The sequence below is a fragment of the Oncorhynchus mykiss genome, chromosome 12 (genome assembly GCF_013265735.2).
Source record: "Oncorhynchus mykiss isolate Arlee chromosome 12, USDA_OmykA_1.1, whole genome shotgun sequence".
NCBI lineage: Eukaryota > Metazoa > Chordata > Actinopteri > Salmoniformes > Salmonidae > Oncorhynchus > Oncorhynchus mykiss.
Window position 1 is genome coordinate 75,677,540 of NC_048576.1, and position 23,200 is coordinate 75,700,739.

Genomic DNA, 23,200 nt, shown 5'->3' on the forward strand with positions numbered 1-23,200 from the left:
CAGCTTCTATGTTTGATGACGCGAGGTGGGCGTTGGTAAAGATATATAAACATAGAAGTCCATTGCCCCCCATGTCAAATCAAGACTGATTAAGACCCATCTCAACAGTCATTCGACCATTCACCTAGAGGGGAGGACAGTGCTCAGACTGTGCCTAGATATGCTATCGTATAATAAATTCACAGCCCAAGCAATGGAATGATTCCTTACTGCATGTCAGGCCAGCCAAGGCAATGAGAAATGTATGATGAATAACGTTTAGGTGATAGATCCATCAAGTGTTGCTTTAATTACCTCTGTAAAATAGATCCAACTTCCAAAATACACACTCACACTTGGCTCCGTCTGGATAGAGTTGTTGTTCAGGATTACCAGGACGTTTGTGTGTGGTCGCTTTTATTATCAGTAAGTTAGTTGCCCACAAGAGGGCAGGCTAAAACAATATACATGCCGGTGCACTATGGAAGCCAAATGGCATAGTGCAGAATAGCTATATCCCGAAGGAGGTTCTGAGGGCTGTTAGATGGATTTGTCTGTTAAGGGTATCTGTTTACATGAAGACATGATTATAGTCCTGGTCCCTATTAGCACAGATGGCCATTTGTTCTGCGTCACTCCTTAATAAAAAGTCCATATTTTGATATTCTAACATCATGAATGGACATGAAAACCATGCATTTTAAATAGATTTCGAAAATATTTCTTATTGTTGCATTGTCGAGAAGGAACCTACAAGTACGCATTTCGTTGGACCACGTGTATCCTGTACATACGACTAATAGAACTTGCAACTAAATTAATTAAAACTTATGTTGTGTGTCTTTTATCCTTCTACCAGTTATCTTGGTATACCCTTGCTCTATATTTAGCTGGTACGCACAAGGCACCTTCATCTAGGAATCAATATCAGAAGCATATTTTATAGAATACGATGGTTTTGTATAACCTCATTCACCACTTTCAAGAGAATGGCTACATAATCATGAACACAGATACTGTGAAGCAGAGACAGGATTACTTACAGCCACAAGTCACAACACACAACTTACAGCATGCCTCAGTGAGTTTACCATTACTCAACTCTCACTTTCCCCTTCATTAAAAATGTGTCAGGGTCCTAGTCGGGGTGACAGTCTGCTTCTGCAGTATCCAGAGCTTTGTATTATCTGTGTTTTTGCTAAATATTTTATTTACAGGACGGACAGAGATAAATAGGGCTGGCTAAAGGAGACAGATGATCACTCAGGCCATAGGTATCCCATCATGAGCCTCAGTCACTGAGAAAAAAACCACTGAGAGACCCTTCAGCGGAACAGGAAATCCTCTGCTTGGAAGTGTGGGCGGTTATTGCTCATAAACACTTTGTGATGCACAACCAATCACTCTATGCAGTAGGCAAGATTGAACTTTTTACACAATTTATGATTTATATTTGAAAATGTGTTCATGTTTTAAGTAGTAGTACTTATATTAAAAATGACTTCTTTCTTATTTATGGTATGCCTACAGGTTTTGTCTGTGTTTGTGTGTGTGAGGAAGCATTTACATAGACAGCCTTTCTACATGTATCTTTTTATAGATGCACTGAAGTGTTCAGTAAAGTCCATATTTCTGAGGAAAACAAAAACATCCATAACAGGCATGTGTCATGCCACTCTGTCCAGTGGCAATCAGAGAGCTTTACAGTCACTATAAAAACAATCTCTTGTTCCTTAAACACATTATTACTCCATTTGCTAATCAACTGGGGTGTTTGAAGACGGAAGCATTATCAGCTCTCTCTCTCTCTCTGTGTTAACGTGACAGAATAACTGTGTTTCCCAAACCAACCCAGTCATTACACTTAGACACATTCCATGTAATATTTATATACGTTTTTACAGCCCCGGTGTCCAGTTCTCCTTCCTGAACACGTCGGTCTACATGTAAGAACGTGTGCAGAGTATATGACTTGAGTAAACAGAACTAACAGCTCATTGCCTCAGAACATGATGGAGTTACTGTCAGAGTTCAAGGTATTGGGGCGAATATGTTTTTATGCCAGAAAGAGATGCACACTCAGAGTAAATACGCTAAGATGTTGACATGGCAACCCTAACAATACACACACACGGCAAGTCATGATGTTCTAATCATTGAGGAGCAAAACAACAGCAATGTGAGAACATGAACAATAACGAGCACGATAATGAATGATACACATGGAGACTGGGCACAATCTTGGAAGGAGGGCAGTAAGGAGGGGTGGAATATAACAACTCAAACACATATGCCAGTCTGGAAAATGTATTATAGTCTAGACTACAGTACACACAGGTTCTGCCACAGAGAAGGCATATTTGTTTCTGCAACCAGTTCTCTTGATTTTACATGAACCATACATGTTTTGGATAATTGAAAATAAAACTGTGTAATAGCCTATAAATGTATGAAAATCTTTAGTTGATATGTCTCTCCAAAATGTGTATATTTCACAAAATGTTGTAGTGTGTGTGCTTTAAAGGGGCAATCCGCAGTTGTTACATCCATTTTTTGGACCTATAAATTAGTAGTATGTACCCATTGGTTCTTGAAGAATATAACTCATAAATAACTCATGAGCTTAGTTCAACTGTCATACCCCATCAGAACCATAAAATATCTGATTGTTTTACTCCAATGTTTGTAAACAGTGTAAATGTTAACATAAATTGCATCGTTTTGATATCATGGATATTTAATTTATTTTTTATTTAACCTTCATTTAACTAGACAAGTCAGTTAAGAAAAATTCTTATTTACAATGATGGCCTACCCCGCACAAACCCAGACGACGCTGGGCCAATTGTGCGTCGCCTTATAGGACTCCCAATCATGGCCAGATGTGATGCAGCCTGGATAGTCAGACCTTGCATTCATAGCTCTATCTATGAATTTGAGAGTGGTTACATTTCTCCAGCCACGTTACTCAGCTTTTTACCAAAACAGTGGCGGGGAAGCACTTTGTTATTGTTACAACTGCGGATTGACCCTTTAAAGGTATAGCAAACAGTTTTATAGGCTTGCAATCTACCTGCTTTTATAACCGACACATTTATCTGTAGCACACAAGGTATCCATTTTATGGCCTTTTGTGACCTTCGCCCCTCTCCCTGCAAAAATTCTCCCTTCTACTGAACATGGAGTTTCTGGGGCATTCTAGACTGTGTTGCTGTATAATAATTCTGTAATTTCCATTGATTTCACATCTGTTTGTCCTCAATACGATTTGACATCTACCTGTTTGATTTTCACATACCTCCTTGTGAACTGGTCAACATTCCTTTGTCTTTGTTTTCCTTTCTTGTATATTCGTTTCTCCTAATTCTCATTAGGAGAAACACATTGTTTCCTCCAATTCCTTCTTCTAGTCAGTTGAACATTGGATTTGGGCCTACTCACCTGTATCCTATACAAGGAAACAATAGAGACTCAATAAAGGCCATGCTTAAAGAGATACATTCTCAGAGGCAAGTAGATTATTGTAGGGCCTACAATAAGTTAATACGGGCAATTACAATGTTTCTATAGGGTGTTCTGCATACTACAGGATTATTCCCATAAATGAGCAGGGTCGACAAATAGCATGTTTATAAACATAATTAAATCATTCAGTTTCATATTGAGATATATAAATAAATTAACTGTAGGTGTCAGGCATAGCTGCCCTCCCTCTTCTGTGTGCACAACTGGTGGTTGTTCATTAACGCGTGGGACAGAGTGGCTGGCAGGTACTATCTCACTGAAGCGCTCACTGGTGGATCTATTGCCTTTGCTACTCCTTCAAACCTTTCTACTTTTAATATCAGAGGGTTGTCTACTTTTTTGTTAATTTACCATTACTTTATCCAGAGAGTTGGTTGAGCTGACATAAACAACTTATTTCTATCCCATTTGTTCTTGTTCTACCTTAGCTCTGGTAGGTGTGTCTCCTGTGATTGCAACTAACTTAGTGTTCATTTGTTTTTGTATTTGATGGTCTGTCCATTGTTTTTCATTTTATATTTAGCCTGTCTAAGAATTGAAGTAGTTTACTCAAATAGATTTTCTTATTTTTACAGTCCCGCTTTTTAAAACAATCTTTTTTCTTATTTCTATTTCTAACTTTTCTACCTTTTTGGATTGGAGTGGCCTGTAACCCTTAAGGGTGTGTCTTTAAAGATGTTAAGAATTTCTACATCGGGATTTAGATAGTGGAGTCTTTTTTACAGTATTTTAAAAAATCCTGTTCTATACAGCATCAAAATGCTGAATTCACATTGTTTTCTTTGCGTGGGAGTCTTATTTGTGGCTCTTGTTGAGAGCCGAATGCTGGACAAGTGCATGAAATCCAAACCCAAATACACCATGAACGTTGTACTTTTGGAGGATCAAACCTCAGACTGGAGCCTCAGGTTTGTAAAGGTTGCAGTGTTGCAAGCAATTGAAGCGGACAGGCAACTGAACATGGCAGCAGGTACAGAAACATGCATTTATTTTTTCATTTCAACATAAAACAAACATGTCAGTGATTAAACAAAATTCAGCTGTATCCTACCACACAAACCTATTGGACATTTCATTATGCTCGATAACAGTTATTATCTCATCCTCCTATAACACTCTCTCCCTTGCCAAGGTTTGAACACCAATTTAACGGCCAATTTCAATGGGTTTAACACCACGCTGTACAAACGAAGGGGCTGTGGGAGCAGCACCTGTGAGGGAGTGGAGATACTCAAGTCCCTGCATGTGAGCCAGTCTTTTTTAGACAGTAATGTCCATTCCCATCTTGATACCATCTCTTCCAGGAGACCATTGCTACTTGAATTACAGTTGAAGTCGGAAGTTTACATACACTTAGGTTGGAGTCATTAAAACTCATTTTTCACCCACTCCACAAATTTCTATTTCCTGTTCGCTATAGTTTTGGCAAGTCAGTTAGGACATCAACTTTGTGCATGACACAAGTAATTTTTCCAACAATTGTTTACAGACAGATTATTTCACTTATAACTCACTGTATCACAATTCCATTGGGTCAGAAGTTTACATACACTAACTTGACTGTGCCTTTAAACAGCTTGGAAAATTCAATAAAATGATTACATGGCTTTAGAAGCTTCTGATAGGCTAATTGACATAATTTGAGTCAATTGGAGGCGTACCTGTGGATGGATTGCAAGGCCTACCTTCAAGTGCCTCTTTGCTTGTGGAAAAATCATGGGAAAATCTAAAGAAATCAGCGAAGACCTAAATTGTAGACTTCCACAAGTCTGGTTCATCCTTGGGAGAAATTTCCAAACGCCTGAAGGTACCACGTTCATCTGTACAAACAATAGTATGCAAGTATAAACACCATGGGACCACGCAGCCATCATGCCGCTCAGGAAGTAGACACGTTCTGTCTCATAGAGATGAATGTACTTTGGTGCGAAAAGTACAAATCCATCCCAGAACAATAGCAAAGGACCTTGTGAAGATGCTGGAGGAAACAGGTACAAAAGTATCTATATCTGTCACAACTTCCACCAAAGGTGGCTCCTCTCCCTGTTCGGGCGGGGCTCATTCTTATTGATTCACCAGCGTTACCCGTGGTGCTGGGGATACCCTGGTTGGCCCGTCACAACCCCAAGATCTCGTGGCAACAGAGGACTCTGAAGGGGTGGTCAGAAGAGTGCTCAGGCCTCCCGGGTGGCTCAGTGGTTAAGGGCGTTGTAATGCAGTGCCAGCTGTGCCACCAGAGACTCTGGGTTCGCGCCCAGGCTCTGTTGTATCCGGACGCGACCGGGAGGTCCGTGGGACAACGCACAATTGGCGTAGTGTTGTCCGGGTTAGGGAGGGGTTGGCCGGTAGGGATATCCTTGTCTCATCGCGCACGAGCGACTCCTGTGGTGGGCAGGGCGGATTGCACCCTAACCAAGGTTGCCAGGTGCACGGTGTTTCCTCCGACACATTGGTGCGACTGGCTTCCGGGTTGGATGCGCGCTGTGTTAAGAAGCAGTGCGGCTTGGTTGGGTTGTGTATCGGAGGACGCATGACTTTCAACCTTCGTCTCTCCCGAGCCCGTACGGGAGTTGTAGCGATGAGATAAGATAGTAGCTACTAAACAATTGGATACCACGAAATTGGGGAGAAAACGGGGTACAAAAAATATAAAAAATATTAAAAAAGACAGATTGATCTGGTGGGCTCACACGTCCCCCTCCTCTGGTCATCCGGGCATCGGTAGGACGGTGTGAAGCCTTAGTGGGAAGTACTGGTGGTCCACTTTGGCCAAGGACGTGAGGGTTTATGTTTCCTCTTGCTCGGTGTGCGCTGAGTGCAAGGCTCCTAGGCACCTGCCCCGGGGGAAATTACACCCTCTTCCCGTTCCACAGCGGCCTTGGTCACATCTGTCGGTGGACTTCCTGACCGATCTTCCTCTCTCACAGGGCAACACCACGATCCTGGTTGTTGTGTATCGGTTTTCTAAGTCCTGTCGTCTCCTCCCTTTGCCCGGTCTCCCTACGGCCCTGCAGACTGTTTACACACGTCTTAGGGCACTACGGGGTGCCTGAAGACATAGTTTCTGATCGAGGTCCTCTGGTCTGATTAAACAAAAATAGAACTGTTTGGCCATAATGACCATCATTATGTTTGGAGGAAAAATGGGGAGGCTTGCAAGCCGAAGAACACCATCCCAACCGTGAAGCACGGGGTGGCAGCTTCATGTTGTGGGGGTGCTTTGCCATCACAATTTAGATGGCATCATGAGGATGGAAAATGATGTGGATATATTGAAGCAACATCTGAAGACATCAGTCAGGAAGTTAAAGCTTGGTCACAAATGGGTCTTCCAAATGGACAATGACCCCAAGCATACTTCCAAAGTTGTGGCAAAATGGCTTAAGGACAACAAAGTCAAGGTATTGGAGTGGTCATCACAAAGCCCTGACCTCAATCCTATAGAACATTAGTGGGCAGAACTGAAAAAGCGTGTGCGAGCAAGGAGGCCTTACAAACCTGACTCAGTTACACCAGCTCTGTCAGGAGGAATGGGACAAAAATCACCCAACTTATTGTGGGAAGCTTGTGGAAGGCTACCCTAAACATTTGACCCAAGTTAAACAATTTAAAGGCAATGCTACCAAATGCTATTTGAGTGTATGTAACTTCTGACCCACTGGGAATGTGAAGAAAGAAAGAAATGCTGAAATAAATCATTCTCTCTACTATTATTCTGCCATTTCACATTCTTAAAATAAAGTGGTAATCCTAACTGACCTAAAACAGGGAATTTTTACTAGGATTAAATGTCAGGAATTGTGAAAAACTGAATGTAAATGTATTTGGCTAAGGTGGATGTAAACTTCCGACTTCAACTATATATGTTGACTGACAGACTGATTTTGATGTGCAGATGAGAAGATGAATTGCCATTGAAGTGTAATTTCAACCATTCACTGTTGGCGGATCCGCTTGGCTAGTAAAACTGTTCTAAGACATCAGGTGGAGAAGTCTCCATTCCTACTGATGTATACTGCAATTACTATACTGAAACTAAGCAGTAATTTCAGTCAGATTAAAATTGGGCTGAAGAAGAGGGCCTATAAGATTAATAAAGATGACATTATTTCAGTAAGAGAAACGAGACAGGGACAAGCCCTTCCCCATTACTCAACAACATGAGTGCCTATGTTTATGTACATATTTGTTTGTGCTCCAGACTAAAGGTGAGGTGGGATGTGCCATGCTGGGACCCTCCTGTACATTTGCCACTTTCTTTATGGTGGAGTAAGTACTCTCTCTGTCTTGCACGCACACACACATGTCAATGATCCCCGTCTCTGTCATCCCCATTGAACAAGCATTTGTTTTGCCTGATTATTAGTAGTTGATGATGTGTATGTGTGGTAAATGACCCACTAGGTGATTATGATAACAGTGTTTATTGCTATGCTGGTTTATAATATGCTGTCCTGTAAGATAAGGACAGATTGTGACCCCCGGTCTGTGTGTCTCAGCGTGGAGATAGGCCTGACCCTGACTATCCCCATCATCTCCGCCGGGAGCTTCGGTCTGTCCTGTGACTACAAGGCCAACCTGTCCCGCCTGCTGCCCCCGGCACGCAAGATCTCCAACTTCTTTGTCCACTTCTGGAACTTCACCAGACATGGTCTGAAGATGCACTGGGGGAGGGCTTATGTCTACAAGAAGGCAGACCAAACTGAAGACTGTTTTTGGTGAGATGGAACACCTGTGCATTTGAAAGGGGATTTCTGCCACGTCCACACATACAGAAAGTACAGAGATGCTCATTGCATGTGTATGGTAGATTGTAACACTGTAACATACATATCTAGAGTAAGTTTGATGCCAGGGAGAAAAGCGTTTATTGTTGGGTGCTCCATGGTGCACCGTTACATCACTTCCCTTTTGCCATCGTCATAGGTACATCAATGCTCTGGAGGCACCCTCGGTCCAGTTTGCTATGTCAATCTTAAGAGAGATGCTACGCAGCAAGAAAGAGCTAAAGAAAGCTATTCAGTCTGAAAACAGACACAGCAACGGTGTGTATCTCCCTCTGTCTTCTTCAATACCTTCTCAAGTCTTATCCATGCCTTACACACCAGCCACTGTTTCCAACACAAATAGGAAGTAAATCAATGGATACTTAAAACTAAACTTTTGGCACCTAGCTACAATCTTTTAGATGTTATTTCATCACACAGATTTATAGCCCCTGCACAATATTTTCCAGTATTTATTCTCTGTGGAACCCCAGATGACATCACCACTATAAAGAACGAAACAACGATTCCCCCAGAAATTGTCTTCATCCTCATCGATATCTATAAGTGAGACTGGTTTTGGTAGTTTGTTACACTACATTACATTTTTTTTTTGTTGAGGACACTGATTGGAAGTTGAAACCATGTAACTTTTCTATCTTCTAGCCATGGGTATCACACTAACATGACTGCCAACCCAAGCATGGACAATGTTCTGGTGCTCACCTTGCCTGAGAGACAATACAACAACACAGTAGTTTACAACAGCACGGTTAGTCCCTGCTCCACTCATCTGTCTTCATTCCTCAGTCCGTCTGACTTCCTAAAGTCTAAACAGAGATAACACCTCTCTCTCTCTGTCTTCCTGACTGCTTCTCCTCTCCTGTTGCAGAAGTTAAATGACTATGTGGCGGGGTACCATGACGGTGTGTTGCTCTTTGGCCATGTGCTGAGGCAGAGGTTGACCAGTGAGCTGAGAGGCAGAGCAACACAGCCCACCACCACAGAGCTCACCGATGTAAACCCCTTCAGGAATGTCTCTTTTCAAGGTATAGGAGGGCCTAATGGCCAGGGCCATGGTCCATCCTGTCCTCAGTCCTCCATTTAAACACCATAACATTTTACGTCAGGCAATGGTGAGAACCTATACTTGTTGGACTTGGCAAAGCTGCTCGGCAGCAACCTTTAGCATCTGATCTTTGACTCTCGTCCAATGGGAACTTGCGCAAACCAGAACAGTAAATGTTTCATTTTTGTCACACCACCGTCATTCTCCACACAGGAACAAAAAGCCACACATTATGCAGAAACCCATTCACTTAGATTTATTTTACAGTGCAGTACATGGCTAATTGGAGTGTTCTCTCTTTGCTGACTTTTATGGACAATATTTCACATTTTGTCCATTTAAAGCTGAGGACCATAGTAATTCAGCTGGTTATATGTCTTCTGCAACCTCTTGTATTAGATAACATTTCCCAACTTGAACCTTGAGTATAGCACTAGGTCATAGCCTCAATTTCTTTGGAATTGTTGCTCACAGTGGTGTGATTATTGGTGCTATAATAAGGGAGCAAATGGTTCTTAAGGGCAGGTGTTTCAGTCAACAGTTTTCTGCTCAGGAGGATAAATGGTGATACTCTTAAAGGGTTAGACATAATAGTGTCTGTGTGTAGGTATGGGGGGACACTACGTGCTGGATGAGAATGGGGACAGGGACGTGAACTTCTCTGTGATTTACACATCCACCATCGATAAACAGGTAGGCTTCATCCAATGTAACTGTTGGAATGGTCACCATCTCCGTCCCCTGTTAAACAGCAGCAGGACATCATTTAATGATCACTTAATAACACTGTCATTGCACCTCCCCTCCAGTACAAAACTCTGTTTGTGTTTGATACTTCCATAAATGAGACCAGAGTGGAGGACAACACCCCCTCACTGCCCTGGCCCGGGTCCCAACTGCCAGATGACAAGCCAATCAACCCTAACGGTAATGGCATACAGTGTATTTGGAATGTATTCAGACCACTTGACTTTTTCCACATTTTGTTACGTTACAGCCGTATTCTAAAATGTATTAAATTCGTTTTTTTTCCTCATCAATCTACACACAATACCCCATAGTGACAAAGCGAAAGCAAGTTTACCTTATTTACTTAAGTATTCAGACCCTTTGCTATGAGACTCGAAATTGAGCTCAGGTGCATCCTATTTCCCATGATCATCCTTGAGATGTTTCTACAACTTCAATTTCCACCTGTGGTAAATTAAATTGATTGGACATGACTTGGAAAGGCACACACCTGTCTATAAACGGTCCCACAGTTGGCAGTGCATGTCAGAGCAAAAACCAATCCATGAGGTCGAAGGAACTGTCCGTAGAGCTCCGAGACAGGATTGTGTCGATGCACAGATCTGGGGATGTTTTTCAGCGGCAGGGCCTGGGAGATGAGTCAGGATCGAGGGAAAGATGAACGGCGCAAAGTACAGAGAAATCCTTGATGAAAACCTGCTCCAGAGCGCTCAGGACCTCAGACTGGGGCGAAGGTTCACCTTACACCAGGACAACGACCCTAAAAAACACAGCCAAGGCAATTGCAGGAGTGTCTTCGGAACAAGTCTCTGAATGTCTTTGAGTGGCCCAGCCAGAGCCCGGACTTGAACCTGATCGAACATCTCCGGAAAGACTTGAAAATAGCTGTGCAGTGACGCTCCCCATCCAACCTGACAGAGCTTGAGAGGATCTGCAGAGAAGAATGGGAGAAACTTTCCAAATACAGGTGTGCCAAGCTTGTAGTGTCATACCCAAGAAGACTTGAGGTTGTAATCTTTGCCAAAGGTGCTTCAACCAAGTACTGAGTAAAGGGTCTGAATACTTACGTAAATATACATTTTCAAAAATGTCTAAAATCTGTTTTTGCTTTGTCATTATGGGGTATTGTGTGTAGATTGATGAGGAAAACAAAAACAATTTCATCCATTTTAGAATAAGGCTGTAACGTAACAAAATGTGGAAAAAGTCAAGGGATCTGAATACAGGCCAGTAGACGTTTCTACCCCCAAGCGATAAGATGGCTGAACAGTGGCTACCTGGACTATTTGCATTGACCCCCTTATTATATTTCAATTTTTGTCATTCAGCAGACACTCTTATCCAAAGTGACTTACAGTAGTGAGTGCATACATTTCAATGTACACTCACTGGATACTCACACACACACACACATGCACATTTGTTCACACTCTTCCAATACACTGCTGCTACTCTCTGTTTATTATCTATGCATAGTCACTTTAGCCCTACCTACATATTATCTCAATTACCTCGACTAAGCCACACCCCTTCACATTTATTCGCTACCGTTACCCCTTGTACATTACCTCGTTATAGTTTTTTTATTGTGTTACTATTTTCCCCTTAGTTTATTTAGCAAATTTTTCTTACTTTTTAAAGACTCTTCATTGTTGTTTAAGGGCTTGTAAGTAAGCATTTCATGGCAAGGTCTACATCTGCTGTATTCGACACATGTGACAAACACTTATTTTATTTTATTTATAAACACTAGTGCTACTAGTAACAGTACAAAGTTTATTCTAGTACACAAGCTCTTTTGAAGTTTCTGTTACGAAGATACAGTATTGCTGGGGGGAATACTTATTCTATGTTTGTGATTCCAGATCTGAAGACAAAGGATATCATTGTGATCGTCCTGAGTGTCAGTGTTGTGGTGGTGACTGCCATCGCTCTGATCTTCTACAGGTCAAATATGCACCACACCAACCTCTGTGTTCTCACTTCTGTCCAATCACATTGTTACTTGATGACATGTCTCACTCACCTCTGTGTTTGTCTAATTATTATTATTATTATAATTATTATTATTATTAAACCTATTATTATTATTATTAACCTTATTATTATTATTATTATATTTACCCTTCTGCTCAGTCACTTTAAACCTGATTACACAACTGTCACCAGAATCCATTTCATTGATTGGAGCTGAAATTGACCTTGTATATAGTATTTATTCTCGTGTCTATTTTTCTTTTATGTTACTTAGCATTACTGCATTGTTGAGGAAGAGCTGGCAAGCAAGCATTTCCCTGTACTGTTTACACTTGCTGTATCCTGTGCACGTGACAAAGAAACTCTGATTTGATTTGATTTATGGCCGATAGGCAGAACATGAAGGAACGTCAAAACCAAAAGAGGTGGTCCCACATCAGCCCAGACCTGATTACTCCGCTGGATGGGAAAGAGTTAAGCCTGGTCTCACTGAAGGTGAGCTCCCTCACCTCCTCCTTATCATTATGTTTTTGCCTGTCTATTTCTATTTATAGTATGTCATCTCTCAACCTCCCATAATGCATGGCCAACACAAGCTGGTGTTACAGTGATGTTGGTTTAAATTCTTTCATTTACATTCTGATAATCCCTGTGTTCTCTAATACCCAGGGATCTAATTGGATGCCTATAGTCTTGTGATGTTTTATTAATGTTGACGGTTAATTCCACATTATTTATCCCTTTTTCTTTCTATATATCAGATCGATGAAGACAACAGGAAGGACAGCTGTTACCAGATTCACAGGGCTCGCTATGACAAAAAGGTGCCATTACACTCTTTGGTCCATAAACTGACTTAAAGACGTGGTGTGAGTTGTCATACCAGGGTCGTTCCGCGAAAATATTTCCTTTTGTATCCCTTTGATTTGTGCACCAATATAACATTTTAAAAGCCTGTTATATTAAATGAATTGCCTTTTAATGTAGGCCACATGGAGAATTCAATCAATTAATTAAGACTTGCTGAAGTGCAAACATTCAGCATTGTGACATGTCCCTCTGTGCCCCCTCTCTGACGTCTAGGAAGATTATAACCCACTTAGCCCCCGAATTTCACCATCATTGTAAAGCCCTAGTTATTTTGTTGCTTTGACAAAGTTGTTTCTGAAGGTTATTATTTATTTCATGTGATTAGTGGTTCATTTACGTTTGTTCCTCATTTTAAGGTCAACCCTGTTACTTGAACTGAACTCTCGTTAATATGGTATAACTATTCCTTTTAAATATGTTTTTCAAAATAGACATCTTTATTCAGAGAGAATTTTTTTTCTCAAAATAAACATCTTTATTCAGAGAGGTTGGGTTAAATGCGGAAGAAGAATTTCAGTTGAATGCATTCAGATGTGCAACTGACTAGATATCCCCTTTCCCTTATTTGTCAAATCATAGTGTAAAAAGCAAGTGAGCTGGTTCTAGTCTTTGTGGCAATTTTCTGGTGTTTGTGGTGGAAAACTGAGCGGTTCGAGCATAACACGTCAACCAGGTTACCCATAGATAGACAGGCTAGAAATGATAGAACAATTTAAAAAATATTGTGACGGTTGCATTAATTTGCAACCCCCTGTTGCACACAACAAGCTTCCATTTCCCGTCACACGGGGATTAAGGCTGATTTAAGATGAAATCGTCAACCCTGTTACTTTATTTGACACTTAATAGGCACTTACTATAGTAATATTTTTATTTAACCCCTTGAGATGGGGAAAAAGTGTTTTTCATGAAGTTGAACATGTGCTCTTTGTGACAGTGACACTTCTTGAAAGGCACTGAATTGGAGGAACGACCCACCAGTAACTACTCTCAAAGGCTGAAATGGGCATAACTTCTACTCTATTATTATGGATCTGTTATTTTCAGCCCGTGATCCTGAAGGAGCTGCAACACACAGATGGCAACTTCAGTGAGATCCAGAGGATTGAGCTCAACACTGTAAGGTTCTTGCTAGTGATGTCACTTCCTCTCCCCTGCTATCGTAGTTCCTCCTAACCTGCCGATTCAAACACTAGTCCAGTCAGCTATCCACTGATCTAGTGTCCATTTTGAGTGGCTATATGGCCCAAGCTCAAGGTCAACCATATATTTGCTTATCTTGATGTGATATGAACAACAGAGGTTTGCGTATGTATGTTTTGTGGCTTTGTGGCCCTATGGAGGAATCTTTCATCTCCTTGTCAATCAGAGGAGATAGACTATGTAACCTTATGTGAGCAATTAGGTGATAAAGGTAGATAAGTGTGAGGAAGTCATGATCACCCATGAGAGGATGTCTTTCACACTGACTCTCTCTTTCTCTCTCCTGCTTCCTCTCTCTCTTTCTGCCTCTCTCAGCTCCTGCGTATTGACTACTACAACCTGACCAAGTTCTATGGCACAGTGAAGTTTGAGTATGGTCTGTTTGGAGTGTTTGAATTCTGTGAGAGGGGATCCCTGAGGGTAAGAGGATTGGCAGAGAACATGACTTTATGGTGGGAATCAGTGGCCTACTTTCCACCCATATATCTTCATTGTGCAATGATAAGCAAATGACATTTACACACATGTTAATTACAGGACTCCTTTACCGACAGCGCCTGGGTCACAATCACAGTTACATTCACTCAGTTTTCAAATACCCTACCAGGCAGAAACAAAAACACTCAAGCATAAACTGAACTGCAGTAAACTCTGTAATTCACTGTCTTTACAGTATGTCCTTAATGACACAATCTCCTATCCTGAAAAGACCTTCATGGACTTGGAATTCAAGATATCAGTCATGTATGACATAGCTAAGGTATGCTTAGATAGTTTGGTTGTACTATGTGTTTACTGTAGGTAAATGCACTGACATTGTAATATGGTGTAATCTAGTGCCGCCCAACCTTTTTTGCTTACTGTACCACCAACTGAATTTTGCTCTGGCCGCGGTACCCCTTAAGTACCCCCTCATGTTCATTGAACCACTAACCCTATGGTCTCATGAGTTCTCAAGTATCCCCTATGGATAGGCCAAGTTCCCCCAGTTGTCCTAGTACCCCTGGTTGGGAACCACTGGTGTTGCATGCTGTAGCTGTGTGGGGCTCACCCTGGTGGCGGTTTCAGGGCATGTCCTACCTCCACTCCAGCAACATTGAGGTCCATGGCCGACTGAAGTCCTCAAACTGTGTGGTGGACAACCGAATGGTGGTCAAAATCACAGACTTTGGCTGCAACACCATCCTCAACCCCTGCAAAGGTGAAGCCCTCTGCCCACTATTTCCTTCACAAGTAAATGATTCAACCTGAAAGTATTATGCCATGAAGTTAGTAAAAAACTCAAGCAGGAGAGTGATTTGATATCCCATTCTGGTCCCTCTCCTTTCTGTCAGACTTGTGGACGGCTCCAGAACACCTCCGGAAGCAGGGGATCTCCCAGAAGGGGGACGTCTACAGCTTTGCCATCATCGCTCAGGAGATCATACTGAGGAAGAACCCCTTCTTCACCCAGGCCTGCTCCGACATCGCAGGTAACAACGGTCTGGCGGCTAGAGTCAGAGTCATGCAGAACAGTTTTCAGCAATAGTAAAAGTTATCAAGTTTTTTTTATGTCTATACATCTCACACTGGTAATTTAACAGCGGCTCCTGAAGGCCATTACATGTAAATACAACTTCTGCTCACTAGGGATCACTGTTATCAATTACTATTCTAGGGATTTTGCAAAAGGAGAGTGAAATTCATATTATTTTACTGTAAATGTCTGTCAACTGAATTACCCTTTCCTTCCTCCCCAGAGAAGCTGTACATGGTGCAGTACCCAAGTCAAACTGGCTTCTTCAGGCCAGATCTGAACTTTGAGACAGCAGCAGAAAACGAGGCGGAGGTACAAGGCCCCTCATAGCATTCCTCACGTACGCATGCATATCTGTGTTAGTTTGTATGTATGGTTGTCATTGTACTTGTCTCCTGCAGCTTCACATGCTGATAAAGAACTGCTGGGAAGAGGACCCAGATAGGAGGCCAGACTTCAAGAAGATAGAGGGATCTCTGGGTAAGATATTCAGGTAAGCCCAGTGCTTTATGAGAGGGAGAGTGTGAGTGCATGATGTGTGAGTTTGTTTGTGTGTTTACAAAATGCCTGATATTCCAAATCTACACTGAATGTACAAAACACCTTCCTAATATTGAGTTGCACCTCACATGGACTCTACAAGGTGTTGAAAGCATTCCACAGGGATCCTGGCCCATGTTGACTCCAATGCTTCCCACAGTTGTGCCAAGTTGGCTGGATGTCCTTTGGGGGGTGGACCATTCTTGATACACACAGGAAACTGTTGACTGTGAAAACAACAGCAGCGTTGCAGTTCTTGACACAAACCAGTGCACCATGCACCTATTACTATTACCATACCCCATTCAAAGCACTTTACTGAATGGAACACATACACAATTCATGTCTCAGTTGTCTCAAGGCTTAAAAATATATATTTTAAAAATTCTCTTCTCTTTAAAAAAAAATGTCTCTTCCCCTTCATCTACACTGACTGAAGTTGATTTAACAAGTGACATCAATAAGGGATCATTGCTCTCACCTGGATTCACCTGGTCAGCCTATGTCATGGAAAAGGCGGGTGTTATTAATGTTTTGTACACTCAGTACATTCAGTCAATCAAAACCCTTTTTACAAACCAAAAGCCATGGCATGTCAACAGCTGATTTGTGTTTAACATACAGACGTCTTAAAAATGTAGAGTTCTATCAATGCAAACGTTGGCGTGATAGACAATCTCCAATTTGGATTTTTCTCTTGTTAAAGATTTTCTGAGCTATTGGGCTTTTACCATTACAGAGATTTGGTCATTTTTTTTCCATGTTCCACAATCATTCAGCAACCTGCACAACCAGGCTAATGAGAGCTACATGGACAACCTGATCCGTAGGCTGCAGATGTACTCCAGGAACCTGGAGCACCTGGTGGAGGAGAGAACCTCTCTGTACAAGGCTGAGAGGGACAGGGCTGACAGGCTCAACTTCCTGCTCCTGCCAGCGTATGTCATGCATCCCAGCTCAACCTTAACCCTTAACCCTAACTCTAACACTAGCTTCATGTCCACATCCTGGCTCAACCCTAACCCTGGCTACAACCCTAACCTTAACCCTAAACTGAGCTTTATGTTCACATCCTGGTTCAACCCTAACCCTATCTATCACCCTAACCTTAACCCTAAACTGAGCTTTACGTCCACATCCTGGTTCAACCCTAACCCTAGCTATCACCCTAACCTTAACCCTAAACTGAGCGTTATGTCCACATCCTGGTTCAACCCTAACAACCCTAATACTCGTAACGCTTAACCTTAACACACCTGCCAGCCTATTTAGCTTTTGGAAGCCAACAGAACAATAAGGAGTCGCTCAGCCTAACCTCCCGTCCCCCTGCTTCCTTCCTCAGCCCAGTGGTGCGTTCCCTGAAGGAGACGGGCAGTGTGGAACCAGAGCTGTTTGATGAGGTGACGGTCTACTTCAGCGACATCGTGGGCTTCACCACCCTGTGCCAGTACAGCACGCCCATGGAGGTGGTGGACATGCTCAATGACATCTACAAGAACTTTGACAGGATCCTGGACCACCATGATGTATACAAGGTAGTTGGGAATGAGGCTTGACATGTTCACAAACAGTGCCTTGTAAAAGTATTCACCCCCTTGGCGTTTTTCCTGTTTTGTTGCATTGCAACCTGTAATTTAAATCGATTTTTAAGTGGATTTCGTATACTGGACATACACGAAATAGTCCAAATTGGTGAAGTGAAATGAAAAAAAGAACTTGTTTCAAAAAATGTAAATACAGATAAGTGGAGCGTGCAGATGTTTTCACCCCCTTTGCTATAAAGCCCCTAAATAAGATCTGGTGATACCAATTACCTTCAGAAGTCACATAATTAGTTGAATAAAGTCCACCTGTGTGCAATCTAAGTGTCACATGATCTCAGTATATATACACCAGTTCCAAAAGGTCCCAGAGTCTGCAACACCACTAAGCAAGGGCACCATTAAGACCAAGGAGCTCTGAAGGAGATGCAAAGCTCCACAGCAGAGATTGGAGTATCTGTCCATAGGACCACTTTAAGCAGCACACTCCACAGAGCTGGGCTTTACGGAAGAGTGGCCAGAAAAAAGCCATTGCTTAAAGTAAAAAATAAACAACCATATTTGGTGGTCGCCAAAAGGCATGTGGGAGACTCTTAGTTATGCATGCTCAAATGGTCTGTTTTTTTTGTCTTATTTCTGGTTTGTTTCACAGTAAAACATATTTCGCATCCTCAAAGTGGTAGGCATGTTGTGTAAATCAAGTGATACAACCCCCCCCAAAAAATATTTTTTAATTCCAGGTTGTAAGGCAACAAAATAGGATAAATGCCAAGGGGGGTGTATACTTTTGCAAGCCACTGTACTAAAGAAGAATCTACAGTACTGTTGTTACTGTAGTATTATGGAATTGAAAGCATTCATACCATTTGAGATGGAATAGTTGAGTGGGGACAACAGTTTTCATATGAATGTTATTATTGTATTCAGATGACATTTCAGAGTTATTGTCTCTTCTTCTCTCTCTGCCAGGTGGAGACGATCGGTGATGCGTACATGGTGGCGTCGGGGTTGCCGCGGCGCAATGGCAACCGGCACGCAGTAGACATCGCCCACATGGCCCTGGACATCCTAGCTTTCGTAGGGACCTTCCAGCTCCAACACCTACCGGGCATACCCCTGTGGATCCGCATCGGGGTGCACTCAGGTACCCCATCTCAGCACAATATAACTGGCCCATACAGTAGTTTGTATGGAGCTTTAATTTTCCCACAATTTAGTTTTATTTTAAGTTCATAATATTGGGCCAATACAGTCCTGTTAGCAACACTTTCACTGCCTGCTGTGTGTTTAGCTTTCACTGTGTCTGGTGTATTTACAGGGCCGTGTGCGGCGGGTGTGGTGGGGAACAAGATGCCACGTTACTGTCTGTTTGGAGACACGGTCAACACTGCCTCACGCATGGAGTCCACAGGCCTGCGTAAGAGACAGCACACACAGACACCGACACATCAAACATGTGTCATACATTCATACATACATTCTCCTCAGCTATCACAAGCACAGCTCCATTCTAGCAGCATATGTTCACCATAGGATGACACCTCTCATGCTTCCTCTCCAGCACTAAGAATCCATGTCAGCCAGTCCACCATAAACATCCTCCAACGGACAGACTGCAAGTTTGAGTATGAGCAGAGAGGAGAGACCTTTCTGAAGGTAAGCTGGGTTCATAAAGCTATGCGATGGTTTTGTGAGTAGAGTTCAGATTATGCCAACAATTTGTATGTTTGTATATGTATTATAGGGTAAAGGCAATGAGATGACATACTGGTTAACAGGGGTGACAGGGACAGAATACAACCTGCCAACGCCCCCGACAGCGTGAGTAGAAACCACCCATCCTGATCGTTTACGGTATCTATCAACCATATCTAAATGCAGCATTATGTATGTCAAATAATTCAAACATCTTGTCCCTGGTTGTCTCCTCAGGGAGAACTTCCAGAGGCTACAGCAGGATCTGTCTGAGATGATCGTGTCCAGCCTGGAGAACAGAGGGCCAGGGACCAATGGCATGGAGAAGAGGAAGACCCTCTCCACCAGAGTCAGGAGGAGGGAGACCAATGGGAGCCAGGAGGACGGCCTGCCAGAGTACCTGCACCTAGCCATCACAGACATTCCCAGCACCTACCTGTAGCCACCCAGGACCAGACTGCCTCCTGTGGAGATACAGGGCTACTACATGCTGTCAAATGGTGACAGTGAAGTCAAGTAGCCTTATATTCACCTGATACAATAGTTACAGTAATGCCTTATACATAGGAAACCTGACTATTTTCCAATGAATTTCTGGGTAAAAGACATGGCTTTCTGGTTTGAGCTAAAGGTTATTTTGGGTCACATGAGCAAAATGTGTAGGGACGTTCCATAAATAGTCTGTAACGGAGATGCTTTAGGAAAACCTGAACCAGTAAACCAAGAAGCCCCTGAAGAAAAGACAAATATGAGTATTGTTGCATTTTCCCAGCGATCAACAATGAACAATTGTTCAAAATAATATCACTGATTATCACCGAAGCATAATAATAATACTAACGCTTAATATTGCCATCAATAACGTGATGATTACATCTTAGAAATGATGTATGCACACAATGTTGGTTCATAGTTTCTCATTGTAATCTCAGTGCATTTTATTGTGTCATAGTTTGTCATTGTAATCTCAACGCATTTTATTGGTTCATAGTACGAAATGTGTTTTTATCCTCAAATTTGATAGTAGTGTGAAACACTAATACGTCATCATTTTAAAGGCCCACAATTTTCTTTATAGGTTTTCCAACCTTTATTAGTAAAGTGTGTCCACTGAATTGGAACAAAATAACTTTCTGTAAAAGATGAGTATACTTTTGTTTAACCAAAAACCTTTCCTCTTTCTTATCAAAATGTACTATATATGAGTCGGGGGTAAAATTTCTACATGATACGTTTTTTTGTTTTGTTGACTGTTGTGTCAAATATATCCCCAAGTTAATAGCAGTTGCCACCTTTACTTCTACATTATCTAAAAGTGAATCATAAAGTTCATGTAAATGTTATACCTCATTTTTGCTCATTTTAAAGTAATATTTAAAACCGGTTTTACATTGACATATCGGCAAATTGCATCAAATCATTTCGCAGCATTTGATGAATTCCATGTTATTGTTTTTCCACATCATGCACAATATATAGCTATATAATTGTCCAGATAATACCTTCATTCTAAAACTACCAGGAAAATCTACACAGTATAAGAGTTCAAATAGAAATATCCTATAACAGCCCTGTTATTATTGGCGTTAACCCAATCTACTCAGATTTGTCTTAGAAAATATTTAAGTATAGAAACACAAGTACATAGTTGTCTCCCACAGTATTGGCTTACAGGTTTGTCTTTATGCCTACACCATCACAAATGTGTATTTTTACATCTAAATGATTATACTGTACCAACAATACTGTAAAGAACAAGTCCTTTTGCTTAACAATGGCCATGTGGTTTTATATGTCAAAATGATGTCCTCTCAGTCGGAGCATTGCACAGTCTTGGTGGTCACCAAAGCAGCATCCCCCAGCTCAGTGGCAGGAAGTGGGATCCAATGCTCCCTCAGACCATTGCACATGAACATGCCACCGACCTCCCCAAGAGAGCCACACCCCGAAGCCCCGCTGTAGGTGGACACCTCCTGCCTGAAGCATGTTTGGGGCCCACCGTTCAGCTGAGGACAGGATGGAGGGGCCTCCTCCTCTCTCTGTACCACAGCTGCTGTACAGTCTCCCTCCACAGGTGGCAGGGCTTTAGCTGGAGGGTTAAGTCCTGCCTCTGGTTCACCTGGAGCAGAAACAAGCATTACCCAGCATTATTCTTCCTGAAGAGAAATATACATCAACATGATAAAGAAGGCCTATACTTCTAATCTGAATCACATAATAATTGGCAGCAATTGGATAGAGTTAAGAAGAATGTTCTCTTAGAAAAGCTAAATTAATATACAGTGCCTTGCGAAAGTATTCGGCCCCCTTGAACTTTGCGACCTTTTGCCACATTTCAGGCTTCAAACAGAAAGATATAAAACTGTATTTTTTTTGTGAAGAATCAACAACAAGTGGGACACAATCATGAAGTGGAACGACATTTATTGGATATTTCAAACTTTTTTAACAAATCAAAAACTGAAAAATTGGGCGTGCAAAATTATTCAGCCCCCTTAAGTTAATACTTTGTAGCGCCACCTTTTGCTGCGATTACAGCTGTAAGTCGCTTGGGTATGTCTCTATCAGTTTTGCACATCGAGAGACTGAAATTTTTTCCCATTCCTCCTTGCAAAACAGCTCGAGCTCAGTGATGTTGGATGGAGAGCATTTATGAACAGCAGTTTTCAGTTCTTTCCACAGATTCTCGATTGGATTCAGGTCTGGACTTTGACTTGCCCATTCTAACACCTGGATATGTTTATTTTTGAACCATTCCATTGTAGATTTTGCTTTATGTTTTGGATCATTGTCTTGTTGGAAGACAAATCTCTGTCCCAGTCTCAGGTCTTTTGCAGACTCCATCAGGTTTTCTTCCAGAATGGTCCTGTATTTGGCTCCATCCATCTTCCCATCAATTTGAACCATCTTCCCTGTCCCTGCTGAAGAAAAGCAGGCCCAAACCATGATGCTGCCACCACCATGTTTGACAGTGGGGATGGTGTGTTCAGCTGTGTTGCTTTTACACCAAACATAACGTTTTGCATTGTTGCCAAAAAGTTCAATTTTGGTTTCATCTGACCAGAGCACCTTCTTCCACATGTTTGGTGTGTCTCCCAGGTGGCTTGTGGCAAACTTTAAACGACACTTTTTATGGATATCTTTAAGAAATGGCTTTCTTCTTGCCACTCTTCCATAAAGGCCAGATTTGTGCAATATACGACTGATTGTTTTCCTATGGACAGAGTCTCCCACCTCAGCTGTAGATCTCTGCAGTTCATCCAGAGTGATCATGGGCCTCTTGGCTGCATCTCTGATCAGTCTTCTCCTTGTATGAGCTGAAAGTTTAGAGGGACGGCCAGGTCTTGGTAGATTTGCAGTGGTCTGATACTCCTTCCATTTCAATATTATCGCTTGCACAGTGCTCCTTGGGATGTTTAAAGCTTGGGAAATCTTTTTGTATCCAAATCCGGCTTTAAACTTCTTCACAACAGTATCTCGGACCTGCCTGGTGTGTTCCTTGTTCTTCATGATGCTCTCTGCGCTTTTAACGGACCTCTGAGACTATCACAGTGCAGGTGCATTGATACGGAGACTTGATTACACACAGGTGGATTGTATTTATCATCATTAGTCATTTATGTCAACATTGGATCATTCAGAGATCCTCACTGAACTTCTGGAGAGAGTTTGCTGCACTGAAAGTAAAGGGGCTGAATAATTTTGCACGGCCAATTTTTCAGTTTTTGATTTGTTAAAAAAGTTTGAAATATCCAATAAATGTCGTTCC

At 41.9% G+C, this 23,200-nt stretch overlaps 1 protein-coding gene across 2 annotated transcripts; it reads left to right on the forward strand.

The window, feature by feature from the left end:
* The first annotated feature begins 2,968 nt into the window (after nucleotides 1-2,968).
* On the forward strand, nucleotides 2,969-20,965 carry LOC110538365 (heat-stable enterotoxin receptor). 2 transcript variants are annotated; one of them, XM_021625134.2, is made up of 27 exons: nucleotides 2,976-4,474; nucleotides 4,637-4,749; nucleotides 7,706-7,773; nucleotides 8,004-8,222; nucleotides 8,431-8,549; nucleotides 8,741-8,837; nucleotides 8,937-9,042; nucleotides 9,163-9,319; nucleotides 9,947-10,032; nucleotides 10,149-10,266; nucleotides 11,955-12,036; nucleotides 12,459-12,561; nucleotides 12,828-12,890; nucleotides 13,984-14,055; nucleotides 14,455-14,559; nucleotides 14,813-14,899; nucleotides 15,208-15,340; nucleotides 15,474-15,611; nucleotides 15,879-15,967; nucleotides 16,057-16,148; nucleotides 16,975-17,133; nucleotides 17,538-17,730; nucleotides 18,706-18,880; nucleotides 19,055-19,153; nucleotides 19,298-19,392; nucleotides 19,481-19,557; nucleotides 19,669-20,962. In XM_021625134.2, the coding sequence occupies exons 1-27, from the start codon at nucleotides 4,264-4,266 to the stop codon at nucleotides 19,871-19,873; spliced, it is 3,261 nt and encodes a 1,086-aa protein (XP_021480809.2). In that variant the 5' UTR covers nucleotides 2,976-4,263; the 3' UTR covers nucleotides 19,874-20,962. The 2 variants fall into 2 exon arrangements, with proteins under 2 accessions (XP_021480810.2, XP_021480809.2); XM_021625135.2 differs by lacking the exon at nucleotides 16,975-17,133 and having other exon boundaries at nucleotides 2,969-4,474; nucleotides 19,669-20,965.
* Nucleotides 20,966-23,200: the final 2,235 nt, after the last annotated feature.